The sequence below is a fragment of the Nuphar pumila genome, chromosome 9, assembly GCF_984573655.1.
Source record: "Nuphar pumila chromosome 9, dmNupPumi1.hap1.1, whole genome shotgun sequence".
NCBI lineage: Eukaryota > Viridiplantae > Streptophyta > Magnoliopsida > Nymphaeales > Nymphaeaceae > Nuphar > Nuphar pumila.
The window spans coordinates 117233958-117253393 of record NC_143257.1 but is presented as its reverse complement, the minus strand read 5'-3'; the positions used below and the strand labels follow the sequence as shown (position 1 = coordinate 117253393).

General features: G+C 35.2%; 1 protein-coding gene across 1 annotated transcript in view; it reads left to right on the top strand.

Annotated features, from left to right (window-relative positions):
* The window catches only part of CNX2 (cofactor of nitrate reductase and xanthine dehydrogenase 2), a 53876-nt gene that overhangs the window by 12689 nt on the left and 21751 nt on the right, over positions 1–19436 (top strand). The window contains exon 6 of the mRNA XM_090017866.1: positions 7508–7576. Coding sequence (XP_089873992.1) covers positions 7508–7576 — 69 coding nt within the window. The remainder of the gene's footprint in view (positions 1–7507; positions 7577–19436) is intronic.

The window sequence follows — 19436 nt, the reverse complement described above, 5'->3', positions numbered from 1 at the left end:
AAAAATAATAAAAGAAAAGGACAAATCTGTTCCTAGTCGACAAACACTATTACAAGGGTAAAAATACAAAAAATGCCCTGATGGGCATTGTCTATTACATAAATGTTGATGCAGAGCTGGACTGGGTTCAGTCTACACCGAGTGACCCAGGCAGGGAACCGGGTCTGCAGTTGAGGATTGATGATCGGATCCAGGTGGTGGATCCAGATCGTGGTACCAATGCGCCAGAGTGAGGCACCCCTGTGCCCTTCTCCCAGACGGGCCTGAACCCGAGATCCAGCTTCAACGTGAAGATGACCTGGATCACGTCTTGGGTCCATGACTGGACTCGAGACCCGGGTCCACCAGACAACTTTAAAAAGCACTCTCCTAAGGTTTTGTGGGCAGACAGATTGAAAAACTTTCGTAGGCTGTTGCCTTTCTTTTGTTGGTTTCTTTTCTTTCCTGCAATTTTCCTTTTGGATTTATTCATTTTTGTATTCATTTTTGCTTGTCGTTAATTCCTCTGTCAGACTGTTATCTTATTGTCCGATTGAATTACCTTTTGAATAAAAAACTCTACACCATCATTATCTAGTAAACCTCTTTCTCATCACTGCATACAGCACAATTGTGGAGGTCGTGCTCTCATCTGCCAAAGCCAACGTGAAGGTCGACCATTACGACATCAGTGACTAGCATCGTGAACCGCGACAGGGTCGTGGTATTCTGCGTACTGTACGACTCAGTGGTGTCTTGGTTCTGCTTCACGTGCAACTACAGGTTAATGTGTGCCCTGATTGATTCATCTTACCTGCATATCGCATGACTGGAGCAGTCGTGGTTCTCGTTGATTCTGCATCGAAGCGTCTCGTTGCAGCAATAGTAACGCTGCAGCAACAAATTAATATTTCTCCACTGCATTAAAGTCCCTATTAACGTGAGAATCACAACCTCCCTACATCAAATGTATATATATATATATATATATATATATATATATATATATATATATATATATATATATATATATATATAACACCCTCCCTTAAACTTATAGTTTGATTACTGAAAGTTTGTTAAAGAGGAAAATAAACCGATGTTCAGGAAGAGCTTTAATAAAGAAATCTGCAAGCTGACATTATGAAGTAACATTTAGCAACTCTATAGTTCCTCTCAGGTATTCATCTCATATATAATGACAGTCCATCTCAATGTGCTTTGTTCGCTCATGGAAGGTGTGATTGCTTGCAATATAAATTACACTTTTATTGTCGCAACACATCTTCGAAGGATTGGAGATGATTACATTTATATCTCTGATAAGATTCCTTAGCCATACAAGCTCCATGGTTGTCATAGTCATTACATGATACTCAACTTCAATAGAGAATAATGAGACTTTCTGTTGCTTCTTGGAACTCCAAGAAATTAAAGAATCTCCTAAAAACACACAAGTACCAATTGTTAAGATTCTATAATTAGGGTTGCCTCCTTAATCCACATCAGTATAAGCAATTAAATCTAAAGATGAGGATGAGGATGAGGATAAGAAAAACCCTTTAGTTATGGAGTTTTTAATGTATCTAACAATTCTTAAAACTGCACTCATGTGAACGGTGGTTGGAACATGCTTAAATTGACTTGCTGTATGAATAACATGAGCTATATCTGGTCTGGTGATAGACAGGTAGGTGAGTGATTCAATCAACTGTCTGTAAGGTATAAGATCTTCAAGCAATGTTCCATCTTCTAGCCTCAATTTTGCATTGACAACTTCAGGAGTCTCCACCTTTTTGTCATATGAAATACCTGATTTAACACAGATATTAGCAACACACTTTATTTGTGACAAGATATACCCTCAGGGTGAGTATGCAACTTCAATACCTAGAAAATATATAAAAAAACTTCATCAAACATATCAAAAATTTTCTTTAAAATAGTTTTAATCTTGTTAACTCTGTTTTTGTCATTTACTATGATTATCATATCATCTACACACATCTGAAGAAAAATAATAGTAGTACTTGTATTCTTGACAAAAAGAGAAGTGTTAGTATAACAACATCAATTCTATCATACCAAGCCTTAGGGGCTTTCTTAAGTCCATTCAAAGGCTTTTTTAGTTTAAGAGTTTTACCTCTATCAATATCAAACCCCAGCGGAGGATCCATGTACACTTTTTAATTAAGTCCACAACTGAAAAGGACATTTTTGACATCTAACTGGTAAATTAGCCACTTTTGGATGGAGGCAATGACTATTAGGGTTCTAACACTAGTCATTCTTGCTACTGGTGTCTCTTTATAATCAATTTTATATTCTTGAGCATACACTTTAGCAACTAATTTAGCTTTGTATCTTTCAAGAGTTTTGCCACTTTTAGTTTTGACCTTAAATACCCATATACATCCCATGAGCTTCTTTCTTAAGGGTAGACTAACTACTTCCCAAGTGTTGTCCTTTCTAAGTGCTTCTAATTCTAAATTCATGACTTCAATCTGACGAGGATAATTTTTGACTTCATTATAGTGTGATGACTTATGATGAAAAATTGATTGCTATTAAATAAGCTTTATAGTTTAGAGAAAAGGAGTCATAGGACGCAAACCTATTTGGTGGAACAGAGACTCGGTTGGATTCCTAGGGTTGACTCTTCTATGGGTAATCTTTATGTTGACTCTTCTATGGGTAATCCTTGTGAATAATTTTCAAGAGCACATGGTTGATCTCTTTGCTCACGTCAGGTATAGACTTGTATATTTTTAGAAGGATTCTCAACCACATCATCATTATCATCATGACGTTCATTATTGACATCATTATCTAAAGAGTTATCACAAATAGAAATTTCGTTATGATTTATCTCACAATCGATTGGTTCATAAGACCATGTATTTTCTTTGGTAAAAGATTAAATAAAAAAATATAGTCTACTTCCTCTTTGTTACCTTTTTTATCAAAACCATTCTCATTTTCCAAGAAAGTTACATCCTTAGAGACATATAGTTTGTTGTTTTGAAGATCAAAACACCTATACCCTTTTTTATTTTCTCCATATAAAAAAATACACATTAAATGACTTTTGGAGATAACTTATCAATTTAATGAGTAAGAACAAAGCATTTGCAACCAAAATTACATAATCGCTTGAAATCTGGTGTCATGTTAAATAAATTTTCAAATGAAGAAATATTTTGTAAAGATGATGAAGGCATTCAATTTATTAAATAAGTTGAAGTCAAGACGGCTTCGACCCAAAAGTTTTTAGGAATATCCTTAAGGACAAGTAGGGTTCTAGTAGTTTCTATGATATGCCTATGTTTTCTTTCTGCCAACCCATTTTGTTGACAAATTTCATTTTGTTTTAAATAATTTTAAAAATCTTTTGATATATATTCTTCGACCGAATCAGACCTAAGTATAGAAATATTGCTTTGAAATTGATTTTTAACAATCATGTAAAATTCTTTAAAAAAAAAGAAAATATCTTATTTGAAGTTAAAGAAGTAGATCCATACATATCTAGTGAAGTCATCAATAAATGTAACATAATACGAATAGCCACCTTTAGACATGACCAGGGATGAGCCCAACACATCCGAATGCATTTACTCAAATGGGTTTTTTAGAAATAAAGGTTCTATTTGGAAAGGGGATATATTTCATTTTTTCAAGAATGGGATCTTTGCAAGCAATATCTTTTTTCACTCCAATTTTTTTTCGCTCGTGCGACGTGTGGGATGCACCATCTAACAAGCCCTAAAGGACCAACTAACAAGAGAGTTGGATGTGCCGTCGGCCTTACCTGGCCAAATAAAGCATTGGAAAATGATAATCAAACGCTTTTCTACCTGCCTTGGCAACCTAAAAGTTTGCAAAAGACGAAGCACCGCAGGAATTATATTAAATTTGACCAGGTTAATACAGCCCAAGCTCGATAGCATACGGGCCGCGCAAGCCTGGACCTTTTCCCTCACCCTATCCTCCACTATGTTCCAGTGTCACTCCCACAATACCCCTAAATGCAACGACAAACCCAAATACTTCATTGGTAAGGACCCAACTTGACAACTAAAAATATCTGAGCCCATCCTTTGAAATTCGCTAGATGGGTCATTCAAAACCAACACTTGGCTTTTGCCCTCATTTATGCGCAGTCTCTAAAGCATCTAAGCACCATCCATAAAGTCCATATGTTGTGTTCCATTGCCTCCCCAAATACCAATAAGTCGTCAGCAAATAGGAGATACGAGACTGAGATGCTATGCGAGATCCTACAGCCCTGAAACACTCTAAGAGCTTCGATAGAGGATAACATGACAGAAAGAGCCTCCATCGCAATAATAAATAGAAGCGGTGAAAGAAGATGACCCTGACGCAAACCCCTCAAGGGTTGAAAGATCACCCCATTCTCACCATTAATAGAAACAACCAAGGCAGCAGATAGAAGACCATCGACCCAAGAGATTCATTTTTTCCCAAAACCCATATTGCACATACAATTTAATAAAAAGAACTAGTCTAAGGAATCAAAGGTTTTTTCTAGATTAATCTTTAGAATAAAAGATTTCTTACCAGGGGCTCGGATGGAGTGTATAGCTTCATGTGCCACCACAGACGACTCATGTAATCTGGTATCTATAAGATCTCCATTTGTGTCTTCACCTTTCTTGGATGTGGATTCTCTAACGGAAGCCACCTTGTATTTGAGTTTAGGGCATGCCAGTATGATATGCCCCAGTTCATTGCAATAGTGACAAATAATTTTTCTTGATCTTCCATTGTTTTTTTGCCTCGCAAAATGTGGAAGCTTATATGACCTCATATTGTTACCGGGTCTAGCCACAACCAATACTTCATCTCCTTCTTTAGTCATTCCAAGATGAGTTTCTTCTTTGTATATTTTGGCAAGAGCCTCTTAAAGAGGTATAGCGAAAGATCTATGGATAAAAGAAGATCTAGCTTGTTCAAATTCTGGGCATAGTCCATGAAAAAATTAAAAAAATATTCTTTTTTCATTTGCTCACACCTAAGTTCTACGTTTGCGGTGGCAACCCACTTGGGTTCAAGGAATGCCAACTCATCCGACAAATGGGACAAGACAATAAAGTAGCACCAGACACTCATGTCCCCTTGTTTAGTAGTTCTAATATTCTTTTTCTAGAAATATTATCTTGCAAGGTCTTTTTGGGTATACATACCCTTCATAAAGAACCATTCTCATTTTCCTTTCTAAATTTGATAATGTTGGCACATATCTTAATATCGATATTATTTATGAACCATGTTAGGATTTTACCGTGGTTGCTCTCCCAATCTTCTACCTTCATTTGATGATCACAAATAACTTTAGTTCGTTCTTTTCCTTCAAGAGCCTTTTTTACGCCTCCTTCAAGTTTGGTGAGCTTTAGTAGAGTCTCGAGAGTAGTACCCATCACGTACCCTCAAAACTTCTTTCCTTTGAGGTGGTTCTCCATTGCGGCACACCATATCATATAGTTAGTTCCATTGAGCTTGAAAGAGAGTTCAATCTTTATTTCTTGCTCCATGAAGAGAAAAAAAGAAAGGTAGAAAGATGACCACGATTACACCAACCACAAACACTTGCTCCCTTGATCACCATGTTCTGAGGTCCAAGAACTCAAGAAGCTCTGATACCATGCAATGAAACAAGCGAAAATGCAAAATACAATGTGCTTAATCATAAATACAATTCCACTAAGGGGGCAATACAAAAGGAAAAATCAATACAAAAACACAAAAGTGCATACAATGACTATTAAAGGCCAATCAATAGAACACCAACATAAAAAACATTTCTTTATTGTTTAACAAATGCTTAAGAAAAGCATTGAGTTGAAGAGAGCTAAACACCCCCTATAAATACATATTGAATGGCTTTGGGGAGCTCCCCCCTACATTAAATAACAAAGACAATATTATAAAATAACAAAAATAGTAAAAAACACAAATCTGTCCCTAGTGGACAGACACTATTACAAGGGTAAAAAGACAAAAAATGTCCTTGATGGGCATTGCCTATTACATAACTGTATATATATAGCTATATTTCAACACTACTACCATTGTAGAAATGACTATAAGACAAATAAATCAAGGCAATAAAACATCCAAATTGAAACAGAAATCAAGTTTCTTCAAAGCAGGCCCCGTTTCCCTAATACTGAAAATAGTGAAAAATTCACAACTTCCCCTACAGATCTCGAAATCGAGTGGGGCTTGTTTATGAAATCATGTTCTCAGATGCTTTGACAGCAACTGATACCAATTCAAACCCAACACTCTACTGCCCAGACATCCCACCTGTAGATGATGTTAGCACCCAAATTTGCCCTTCAGGCAAAAAAACCCAACAACCCTATATTTTCACCATGTTCAGTGCAAACTCGACTGATAATCTTTGCCCCAACCTCATAATTTCTCCCTCTAGCACTGATACTGTCTTTATTGAAACCCTAGAGTGAGGGTGTAGGAGGAAACCGATGGATTTCATTCTAGTTTTTCAATGTGTTATACAAGACTTATTTGTGTTTCCTTATTAGGAGTTACCTTATAACAAAAACATTAGAAAAATGCCGAAACTACTCTAACTAAAGTGTTTTTACAGTATGGTACAAAAGAAACATAAATTCCTGTTGCGTCCAGAGACATTGGACTGCACTATTGTTACATCTTGGCTATTATTTTCCACAATGGAATGTCTTTTTGTTCCCCCCCCACAACCCCCCACAAAAAAAAAAGGAAAGAAAGAAAGTTTACGCATTCTAATGTTGTTAAATAGGGATTGATGCAGTGCACTGATGGATTGGTATGATTTTCGTAACTGGTCTAAACAGAAAGAGCATCCTGTTTCTTTCATCTGCTTGGTTAGGTCCATGTCTGGTGACCACCACTGTTACTGGGAAAGCATCCCTAGTGTAAAGTTCTAAAACCAGAACCTCTGTCATATCTGGAGAGTTGCAGTACCCTCTTCTGTTGGTGAAAACTTTTAAGCACTAGTCCAATGGAAAGAACGTCCTGCTTCTTTTTTCATATAACTCCTACCTGATCAGCATTATCAATATGCACTTCATACTGTGTATCTTGGAATTCTAAAATTCTAACATGAAACTATTTGATGTTTGTGTCCTATGCAGTTTATGAATACAAAATGACTGCTGTTTCATTATTTATCTTGCAATAGTTTGCATCTATGATGAACTTGGTAATGAGAAAAATGAGAGTTTTCTAAGTTCTTGTATCAGCAGTCTTCTCTTTGAGCATCTTCTGCAGTTTATATTAATGTTCTGGGATTCACATCACTTTTTGGCATGCGACAAATGTTGACAATAAATTGCATAGGGGTGTCTATTGGATAAATATATCCAACTGGTTCGGGTAGGATGCCAGGGAAGATCTCAAGAGCTTGACATTGGTTGGCTGCTGCTTAAATAAGTTGTAGTTATTTCAACATGTCATTTTAAATATCAAATTTCCATTTTTGTGTTGCAATTTGTGACAGGTAAGTTTAAGAGATCCCCTTCGCAGCGGTGTCGATGATGATGGGTTGAAGGAAATCATTGGGGCAGCGGTATGTGTATTATAAGTTTTATTTTCTCATTATTAGCAAAAAATGAGATGAACTTTCATCTCTTTGTAGTGCTGAAGTCTATTCATGAGTGGTAATGTCATAATATCAGCACCCTCTTATTGTAATCCTGCATAGTGGCAAAGTTGTAGACTTTTGCATTAGTTTTACACTTTGATGTGCATTTGTTATTGTTAGTCCCAATTATTGTTTTTAATCAACCCAATTGGGCAAATCGATATGTTAATGAAATTTAATATTCCATCATGCCACATCAATGGGACTGCGAATGAAGGCTGCTAGTTATTCTTGTTTTTCTTCTGTTATCTTTTTGCTGTAGATTTAGCCCAAGATTTTTGTGGTACCAGATCATCTGATTGTTATGATCTAGTTTTGAGTTTGCATTCTTATCCAACTTGTTTTTTTCCTACTATTCATATTCTCTTTTCTTCTTAACATCTCCATATTCTTTTGGTCTCTTGGTTTAATTCCTGCAATCATATTTTTCAATCTTAGTAATTTCTTCTATTCATTCTCCATGTCTTCTTCCTTTCTGCTTTCTCCATCTTCTTTCGTTCATCACTACCTTTAGAAAAAATTTCTTTATAGTCAATTAATTGGTGGCAGATTTGTAATGCTTGGCTTGTAGTGTTTTTTGTGCTATCCTTTGTGGTGTATGATGTAATCATTGTAATGTTTTTTTTAAGCATTGTTTACTAATACCTAATTAGGGTCACCTCTTTGCGATAGAGGTTGCTACAACAATCCATGCTCAGGAAGTTAGGATGGGTTCATGTTGGGGTGTTTATGTTCAGATGGTTTTGGTCCAGGCCTGTGGGTGTTTATCCTGCATGTGCTAGCTGTTTGACAAAATTTCTCTGGGAGATGTGTTCTCATGGAATGCCGTGGTTGCTGTGTGTTAGTTTTGAGGATATCAACATTGCAAACTAGCTGTTTGAGCAAATGACCAAGAATGATGTGATCTCCTGGATGGTGCTAATTAGTGTTTACAAGTGTACTAACATAATGAGGCCATTGTACTCTTTAAAAAGATGCAGCTTGTGGATGTAGAATGAAATAAGATTACTTTGTTATGTGTTCTCTTTGCATGTGCTCAATTAGGTGCTCTTGAATTGGGTGAATGGGTTCATGGTTGCAATAGACACAAACCATTGGGGATGTTCCATTTAATAATGCTTTGATTGTTTGCATCTTCTGTGATATCTCATAATTTTTCCCTGATTTTTAAAGTCTAAAATATAAATTTTAAATTAGATATCGGATTACGGTTGGCCCCAAAAATGTGTTTTTCAAAAATGACCGACCTCTATTTTTGAGCTTTTTTTGGTTTGAATCGGATTGGACACGCTCCATTTGATCCATGTTAATATGGATCTGGACTCAGTCCAAGATCCATATTGACTAGGATCTGATTCAGGTTAGGATTCATTTGGATATGGATATGGATATGGACTTGGATCCAATCTGGATCCGTATCCACGACAATTTTAAAACAAATTTAAATTTAAAGCTTTAAAAACTACTTTTAAAATAGACTAAGGATAAGGTAGAGTTCTACCTGGCGTAGAACTCTACCCCATGAGAACTTCCAAAAGGGGGCGTCCCCCATGGAATATTCTTTTAGAATATTAACTAAATAAAAAAATATTAAAGATCTAGAAGATAAGGAGGTAGAATTCTCCAGTTAGTAGAACTCTACTCAAATAAAGATCATCTAGAGGGGACGTCACCCCCTCTCTAGAATAATTAAAACAAATATAAAAGAGGGCTAGAGCCTGTCCCTCTCTAGAACTCGTGTTCTAGAGAGAGAGTGAGTTAGAGAGAGAAAGAAAAGAGAGAAAAAAGAAAGAAAAGGGAAAAGAAGAAAAAAAAACATCCATTGATTTTTTTAGTCCATTTCCGATCTTCGATTCAAGGTACCAGTTTCTCTCTCAATTCACACGGGAAGGAATAAGTATAAATTGATTTGGGCATAGGTTTAGAGCGGAAAAAGGAAAATCTGATTTCAAAGCTATATATATATATTGTTGATTATATATATATATATAATGTTTTTCATGATTGTTGATTTCCATCATTCATCTAATCTGAATATATATATGTATGTATTTTATGATTGTCGATTTTTCTTATTCATCCAATCTGAATATATATATATATATATATATTTCATGATTGTCGATTTTCCTTGTTCATGCAATCTGAATATATATTTCAGGTGTGTCGATGTATACTGAATATATATATATATATATATATATATATATATATATATATATATATATATATATATATATATATATTCATATTTGTCGAATTTCGCTTGTTCATGCATACTGAATATATATATGTATATACTTAGATTTGTCGATTTTTTTTCCTCATGCATATATATATATATATATATATATACTCAGGTTTGTCAATTTTCTTGTTTTTGCATCTGAGTATATATGTATATATATATAGATACTTCAGATTTGTCGACTTTCTTGATCATGCATCTGAAAGTATTCATTTATTTTAGATTTGTTGACTTTCTTGATCATGCATCTGAAAGTATTCATGTATTTTAGATTTGTCGACTTTTATTGTTCATGCATATAAAAGTATTCATGTATTTCAGATTTGTCGACTTTTATTGTTCATGCATCTGAAAATCTGCATGTAATTCGGATTTGTCGATTTCATGCTCACGCATATGTGTTCATGAACTTGCTGATTTCTGGCTCATGTTTCTGAAATATACATATGCATTTTAGTGTTGTCGATTATATCATCATGCATTGAAATAAATATATATTTGTATTTCAGCCTGCCGATTATTTCTTGGACTGAGTTTGATTCATGTATGCAGTTGTTAACAGGTTTACTCAGGTTTGGCCGACCCATGTACATGAATCAGATCATGTACATGTATCAGGCTAGCATTTTTAGATGATTATTTTTGCAGGCCGATCCATGTACATGAACTTGATCATGTACATGAATCAGCCAAACTGAATTTAATTCATTTTTGGCCAACTGTTTACTTATTTTTCTGCCCAGCTGAATTTAATGTATGACTAGCCAACCCATGTACATGATTCTGATCATGTACATGGATCAGCTAGCTACTGATATAATTATGTATGACTGACCGACCCATGTACATGATTCTGATCATGTACATGGATCGGCCAACTATTGATATGATCATTTATGTCACATGTCTAGACCAGTTGTTGTTAATACATGTCTGGCCGATCCATGTACATGAACTTGTTCATGTACATGTACATGGATCGGCCCAGCTGATGTTATTGATGACTGGTCGATACATGTACATGAATCAGATCATGTACATGAATCTGACTAGCTGTTGATGATTTCTGATTGGTCGATACATATACATGAATCTGATCATGTACACGAATCTAACTGGTATGTGATATTTTCTAGTGGGTCGATACATGTACACGACCCTGATTATGTACATGAATCTGACCAGCAGTGGTTAAATTACTGCATAGTCGATTCATGTTCATAAAATTGATCATGTGCACGAATCTGATCGGCATTTGAAAATTTTTGTATAACCGATTTATGTACATGAAGATGATCAAGTACATGAATCTGATCGAAATATGTATTTTTTGATTTGATACATAAATCTGATCCTAAACCGATCAGTTTGCAATTGTGCATATCATACGCATGAATTTTGAAAATAATTAGATGTTTGCATGATTGTGATCATATGCATGTTTGATTGATAATATGCATGAAATTGTTCATGAATGGTGTGGTCTGCAAGATTCTATTCGCATGTGTATAAGCTTGGCTTAATATGCAATCTTTTTGTGTTTTGAATGCGTATTGTGAACATGTTTAAAAATTGTGTGTGTACTCATGTTCACTGAAATTTTGCAATTTGCATAAATTACTTGTTGAGATATGTTAATGGTTATGTGTGAACCATTGCGGGCTGTGTAGGCTAGGAGCATGTGTTGCTCCAATGTTGTTGATTTTGTTTATGCATTGCAAAATAATTTCTCGAAATTATTCGTTTTTCAAATTTAATTACATTGTTAAATTATGAGGGCCAAGGACCAAAATTGCTTGTTTTGCATTTGGATTTGTAAAACGGTTCTTTCGTAAAGAACTTGAAATTGATTTGAAATGCAATTAATCTCTTCCTTGATGTCTCTTTAACAGTGTGAGAATCTTGGATGGCGATCATGAGGGACCGTGAGGATACTAAAACTTCGTGTATAATTATGCCACCGAACTCGATGTGTGGTTCACCTCTCGACCACGATTTTAGGGAACTTTCAACTATTTTTCCTGGGGGTGGTGTTGTTGACTCAACTGTAGTTATCGATATACCAAGAAAGTGATGTCAATGGTTGAAAATTTTCATTGATGTCCTAACATTAGGTGAGGATTCCTGATATCGATCGAGGAACAAATGTGGAACTCAGTAAATAAAATATAAATTGTGTGTCAAGCTATGATTGAGAACCTAACTTAAACTTTGAGAATTTGTGCCCGTTTTGAGTATCCACGGGTTTAAGAAAAAATGAAAATTAGATTTGTGTGCATTTAAATAGGGACATTCATGCAAAAACAACTCTGATAAATAACTTAATAAGTTATTCATTCATGTGCATTGAATCATACATATTTTACTGTTCAACATTAGTTCATACGTATTTACATAATTGATTTTGCATGATATTTGGTTGAATACTTGAATGATAAGATAATTGTGGTAAGTTATTGCTTCTGAATTCCTTTGAAATTTATGCAGGAGTTAATTTATGCTATTTTTTTTACTGGTTGGATTTTTAGAGAAATTCGTACGAGGACTTCGGTTCTTACCCGTTTTCTTAAAACTATTTTATAGGCACAAATGCTCAGTGATGTCTAGGACTGGCTAGCTGGATGATACAAAAGACTTGTGACTTGGTGTCTGGGTTCTAACTAGATGGCATGATTTTGATAAAATCAATTTTTATATTCTAGACTTTTTGGCATATTGATTTAATTAATGAAGTTGATTTATCACTTCAAGTTGATTCAATGCATGGAATGGTTTGTAGTTTGGTAATATTAAATCTATAATGTACCCTGAGTCCTTGGGAGGTTTTTCTGTAATTGTTTAAAAAAAAAATCACTATTTTTCGAGGCTTAGTTGGGGTCGTTACATCTTCATCTCAGGATTACGTGATGATATGTCCACCAATGAAGCACAAATTCATAACCTTCATGAGGACAAATACAAGGCACAAGTGCACTCACATATGCCACTAAGGGCTCACACACATAAGCCACAAGGGAACCACAGAGAGATCTCAAGAAAGCACTCGCAACACTTGAAAAATATTATTTTATTAATAGAAATAATGCACAAAGAATGCATTGGATTGCGAAGGGTGCCAATGGCCCATATATATAGAACACAAAGGATACTATCGATTAGGAATAGCTAACGGCCAGTTCCCTTAGGCTAGTACACTTTGTATTGTACGTAGCTTATGACCATTAGAAGCTATGTACACTACAAAGTGAACATAGCTTACGACAAAAGGACATGGTTACATTTATGATCAAAACAAATAGGGAAAAGAAAAAGAAAAAATATATATACAAGAGATTCCTTACAACCTAAGATAAAAAGAAAAAAAATACAATATATATAAAGAGATTAGTTGGTAACCTTGTTCACATGAAAGTATTTTCTGTAAGTACAAAAATAGGGGAACAAAACATGGAAATAATTGGTGGCTAGTGTACAAAAGTAATGAATAACAAACTCATCATTAAAACAAATGCAAACACCATGATTCACATACAAGCTTTAGGTGGGAAAGAAAAAAAGTTTAGCAAGTGTTTGTTGAAAATCCTAAATCAAGTCATGGTACCCACATGAAACCTATAAAAGGACCTTATCTAATTTGCTTTTCCAGTAACATCCCTTACATATATAGCATTCCAAAATCTTCCTTGTGCGTATATATGTCATTTAACCAAGAGAATAATGTTTATGTCAATCAATTTGATGGGAGTTAACCCCATGGATACTTTTTCCATGGTTAATCAAAAGATATGGATCTTCTTGGCAATCACCATAGGACATGTGAATTTGTCTATGGCCCATAAGATGGGGACCAATATGGAAAAAAATGCCACCCCTCACTATTAAGGAGTTAGGAGTCATGTATGCCTACTCTTCTCTTTCTACTATAGCAGTTTCCTCTGCAAGGATTTTCATGGTTTCAGACCCATTAAGCTTAGTAAATCACAATTATCCAAGTTTAGTTTGATCCCAGTCTTTTCTTTGATTCTTGTCATTTTTTTCTTTTCACATGCATATATTCCTTCTTGTTTTCTCGTTTTCCTTTCCACAAGCTATTTACATGAAAAAAAAAGAATTCGGTTTGGATTTTGATTTGGATCAACTCCAAATCCAACTTAAAATGCTGATTTGAATCTGACCCGAATCCAAAAGTGATCCGATTGAACAGATTCGAATCCAATTCGAATTTTACTTAAAAGATCCATATCCGAAAAAACATGTTGGACTCGGATCAGATATCTGACCATATCCAAGCCATTTGCATCCCTACTGCTTTGCAAGTCCTATTTCTCCATTTCTGTCTATCTAGACCTATAACTTTTGTAACCTTAGAATCTTTCATGTCACCTCTATCTGCTTCCTTCCAAGTCTTCAGTGGTCATCTTTTCTTAGTTTTTTCTACTGGTACATTGTCAACCTTTCTCACAGGAGCCGTGAGATGTCTTCGTGTAACATGTCAAAATCATCTTAAATATCATCCACTTATTTTGTTATATATATATATATATGCTACTAACTACTGTCTATTGTATGTAGAATCTACTTGGAAAATCATAGGTGCAAGTTGTATATGTAATGAGATATGTGAAAACACAATACAAGGGCCTCCAAGGGCTTACAATATCATAAACACAAAGTGCACACGCACAAGTCCACTATGGGACAATACAAAAGCCAAGAATGGCTATAATAAGAGAACAAAATATAAAAAATAAAGGTTTTATTGATGAAATGCTTAAGCAAAAGCATTAAAAACAAAGGGGGTCAAACACTCCTATATATACACTTGAAGAAGCCATTGGGGAGCTCCCAATAGAGTCATTGGGGGCTAGCCCCCAACGACTCTATGGTCTAAAGATCATAGAGCCCATGCTCTAATTCTAAAAGACAAAAAAATAATAAAAATAAAAAGTGTAAAAACTGTTCCTAATGAACAATGCCTATTACAAAGGGGAAAATTATCAAAATGCTCCTGACTATAAAAACAATTTACAGACATGTATATGTACATATATATAACCTATTTTTAACAGTATACACCAATTTGACCTCATAGATGTTTTTACCATGGTTTGTTTGCTAGGGATCACACTTTGGATAATCTTTTTTTGATGTAAAACTATGACTTTTTGAGTTTTGAAATTTTGGTACATCGTGGGTGGTTGACTTTTTAAGCCTTTGGAAAACCAACTTACATGTTGAAAAACATGATCTGAAACCCATTTTCTACTGAAAAAAACTATACATATCACATCTATAAGGTTATATTACAAAAAAAAGTAGAAAAAAGTGAAAAAATGGTGATGTTCTACGTTTTCTACTAGCTTGCATGTACAAAATGACTGCAGTGAATATATATATATATATATTAGGAAACATGCTACAATTATTGTTATTCCCTTACATTTGATTTTACCTGCATCTTTTACCATTGTGACAAATTAAAATAATCATGACTCTTACAGGCTGCTACCACACACCATAGGACTATGGAAAGTGATTGAAATGCCCTTACAGGCTACATTTATCTCTTCTGAACATGAATAAAGAACAATCAACTTGATTATGATAAAACTTGCGAAATAGTACTTTAGAAACTTTCAAACCAATAGTGCGAGCTTATTTCAATTATACACTGCTTTCTTTAATTCATAAACCTTAAGTACAGGATCTCCATTATAATTAGCAGGCTGCTCCATGTGAACTTCATTGAGGTTCCCATGTAAGAAGTGTGTTGAGATTAAGAGGTTTAAGTTTAAGTTTTCTTAAACATAGGTTATTTTGATATTTCTTGTTTAATAAGGGACTTGTATATAATTTGTTAGTTTGGCCTCTCTCTATTTAACATAGAGATTAGCCCTAATGAAAGTGAACGAGTCTCTCAACCGACATCTTCTCTCTCTCTCTCTCTCTCTCTCTTTCTCTCTCCTGCCTCGGTTCTCGTGTTCCTTCGTCCAGTCGCTACATGGTATCAGAGCTGCTGGATCTCTGGAGCCTGATTACGTAAACAGGTGTGGTCAAATTTTTTTTATTGTTCTATCCATTGAAGTGCATAGATCTGATCACATATCTAATGACTGACTAAAGTCAGGACATAGATATGTAATCAGATCTACAGATCGATGAGAGTGTTGCATCTGGATCGACTACAGCATGGTTGGGTGTTACGGCAGAGTGGTTATTTTTATTGTCATGCCGAGAAAAAAAAATTAAATTTATTCTTCGTGGAAGTTGTGGTGAATATTCTGTTTCGTAGTTGCTGAAATCTGATCAGAAAAAAGAAAGTCGTGTTTGACGTGTTGACGTTGTTCTGCTTTGCTTGAATTTAAATCTGATCATGTACCAGGGAGTCGTGATTGACGTGTTCTGTTTTTTTTTTAATATATGTTTATGATCTGATTGAGAAAGGTGATATATGGCTTGAAACAAAGTCCGCATGCATGGTTTCAAAAGTTGTTTGAAGTAATGTCAAATTTTGGCTTTAATAGGTCGGCGGCAGATCATACATTATTTATCAAGAAAACTAACTCAGGCATAGTTGTGATGGTGGTATATGTGGATGACATCATTCTTACAGGAGATGATGTGAAAGATATTAAAGCTACAAAGGCTCATCTTCAAAAACACTTTGTTACAAAAGACCTTGGTTTACTTAGATATTTTCTGGGTATAGAAGTTGCCAGGAGCCGTGAAGAAATGGTTTTGTCTCAACGGAAGTATGTTCTTGACTTATTAAAGGAAACTGGAATGTTGGGAGCTAAACCAACAAATATTCCCATGGACCATAAAGTTCAGTTGTTTGAAGAAGGGTCGAAACCGGTTGATAGCAAAAGCTATCGCTCTCTAGTAGGGAAGCTACTATATGTAACTGTGACCAGGCTTGACATTGCTTTAGCAGTAAGCAAAGTTAGCCAATTTATGGACAAACCAACTGAGGTACACTGGGATGCAACTATAATGATTCTTAGGTATTTAAAATCCTCTCCTGGAAAAGGGTTATTATTCAAGAAAGGTGGAACCCTGAAGATAGTGGCTTACTCTGATGCTGATTATGCAGGATCTATAGTGGATAGAAAATCTACCACAGGACTCTGTTGTTTTTGGGAGATAACCTAATTTCATAGAGAAGTAAGAAGCAAAATGTGGTTGCTAGGTCGAGTGCAGAATCAGAACATAGGGCTATGGCCCAAACAACTGCTGAATTAATGTGGGTTCGTACTGCTCTAAATGATCTTTAGGTGAAGGTTTCCTCTCCTATGACCATGATGTGTGATAACAAGGCTGCCATATATATAGCGAACAATCCGGTCTTTCATGAGAGGACAAAGCATATTGAGGTTGATTGCCACTATGTAAGAGATATGATTCAAGTTGGTTATATCACTACCAAATATCTAAAGTCGGCGGACCAAGTTGCAGATATGTTTACTAAGCCTCTTGCTAGACCAAATTTCTCAAAATGCTGTGACAAGCTGAGCATGATTGATATCTATGCTCCAGCTTGAGGGGGAGTGTTGAGATTAAGAGGTTTAAGTTTAAGTTTTCTTAAACATATGTTTAACAAGGGACTTGTATGTAATTTGTTAGTTTGGCCTCTCTCTATTTAACATAGAGATTAGCCCTAATGAAAGTGAACGAGTCTCTCAGCCGACATCTTTTCTCTCTCTCTCTCTCTCCTGCCTCGGTTCTCGTGTTCCTTCGTTGTACCGCCCCAAAATTTCAAACTTGTAGACTTTTGAAAATACTAGAAAACCTTTTTTCATTTTTCAGAGTTTTTATTGTAAAGAATCAGCAGAAACAATTTTTTTTGAAAAGAAAGGCAAGTTGACAACTTTGGGTGCGTTAGCACAAAAAACCATCATCAACAAAAACAATTTAACAAGACAATTAGTGAACCATATATATTAAAGATAATCTTTCAGTTTGTATAAAATTAGGGTTTCCTCTTAAACAAAAATTCAAAACCAAAATAGGTAACCAGGACGAAGACTGCAAGCAGAAAAAGTGAGACCTCAAGCCATTTTGCATCGCGCCATCGACCGTCTGGTAACCTAATCATCACCTGCGCCCATAAAATGTGCAGTTTCACGAAAAACTAGTAGGTGCACAAGTAAGACAACATGGAACAAAATTAAGCAATGCATGTCATTCTAATCATGATAAGTAATTGATTACGCAAGAAAATAAGCTAACTCTAGCATGAGCAATTGATTATACAAACAATAATCAGTTAACCATCACAAGATATAAGCAGTTCATTAACACAGATAAACAATTAATTAACACAAGATATAAGCATAAGCAATCAACAGTTCATCAACTCAAGATGCACAACTAATCAATATTGTGAACATGATAACTTTGTTTCGATATTAGCTTGACTTGTGGGTACGCACAAACACGAAACATAAAAACAACTGAGACTGATCCGAGGGTTTATTATGTCATGTATTTTCAATACCTCGGATAGCTAGCTGAGTCCGCTCCTAAGAGGACGGTCGGTGACAAGAGAGGATTCCCCAAAGGCATTCGTGGCAACGGATGCATCCTACTTCTGCAGAAGTCCATGGGATCTATCTGTTAAAATGTAAAACTGTACATATATGTATATATAATAATATTATATTATATATATATATATAAATACATTTTTCATTTCTTTCTTTTCTGTAATTTTTTTCCTTTATTTTTATTTTTTGTCTTTATGTCATTTAGTTCAGTTTGAACTAGAATCACTGTTGCTAGTCAAGTCCTGTCCAGACTTGACTAGCAATAGAGCTGTTGGACTGACACATTCCAACAGCTCTATTGAGTCCTCTTTCAGCTGTGTATATAAAGGGGTGCAACCCCTCTTGTATTTCATTCCAATGCTTCTTAAGCAATTGGTTTTTCATATCAATAAAGAATACATTTTTATTTTTATTTTCTTTCCAGTTATACCCTTTTTAAGGGTTATGCTTTAGTGTCATTCTTGACACTTTCCCTTGTTAATCTAAGCTCGTGTTTCGAAGATCCCCATTTCATTTCATGGTATCAGAGCCGCGGAAGTACTAAATCTTGAGGAAAAGCTGCCTCCGTTTCCGTGCCCGTTTGCAAAAGTGTTTGCCACTTGAAGAGAAGTGTTTTATCACTTCATTGGAGAAGATTTCACATCTTGTTGTATTGTTTTTTTTTTTTTTTTTTTCATTTTCCTTCTTGTTTCTCTTCTATCCCTATTCTTTCTCTCCTTGTAATCGATGGATGACAATGATAAAGTTACCATCATGCCTATGAAACTAAGCGATACGAACTATGTAACATGGGCTTCAATCATGAAGCACCATATATGGGAAAAAGGCTTATGGGGGATTGTGGATGGTTCCGATTCGGAACCTAAGCTATCTCTTACTAAAAAGGAGGGAGATAAAGAGGTCCCTCTATCGGAAGAAGAGAAAATCAAGGCTATTGCCTCATACGAGAAGAAATGGAAAGAATAGAGAATATCTCATGCGAAGATAATGT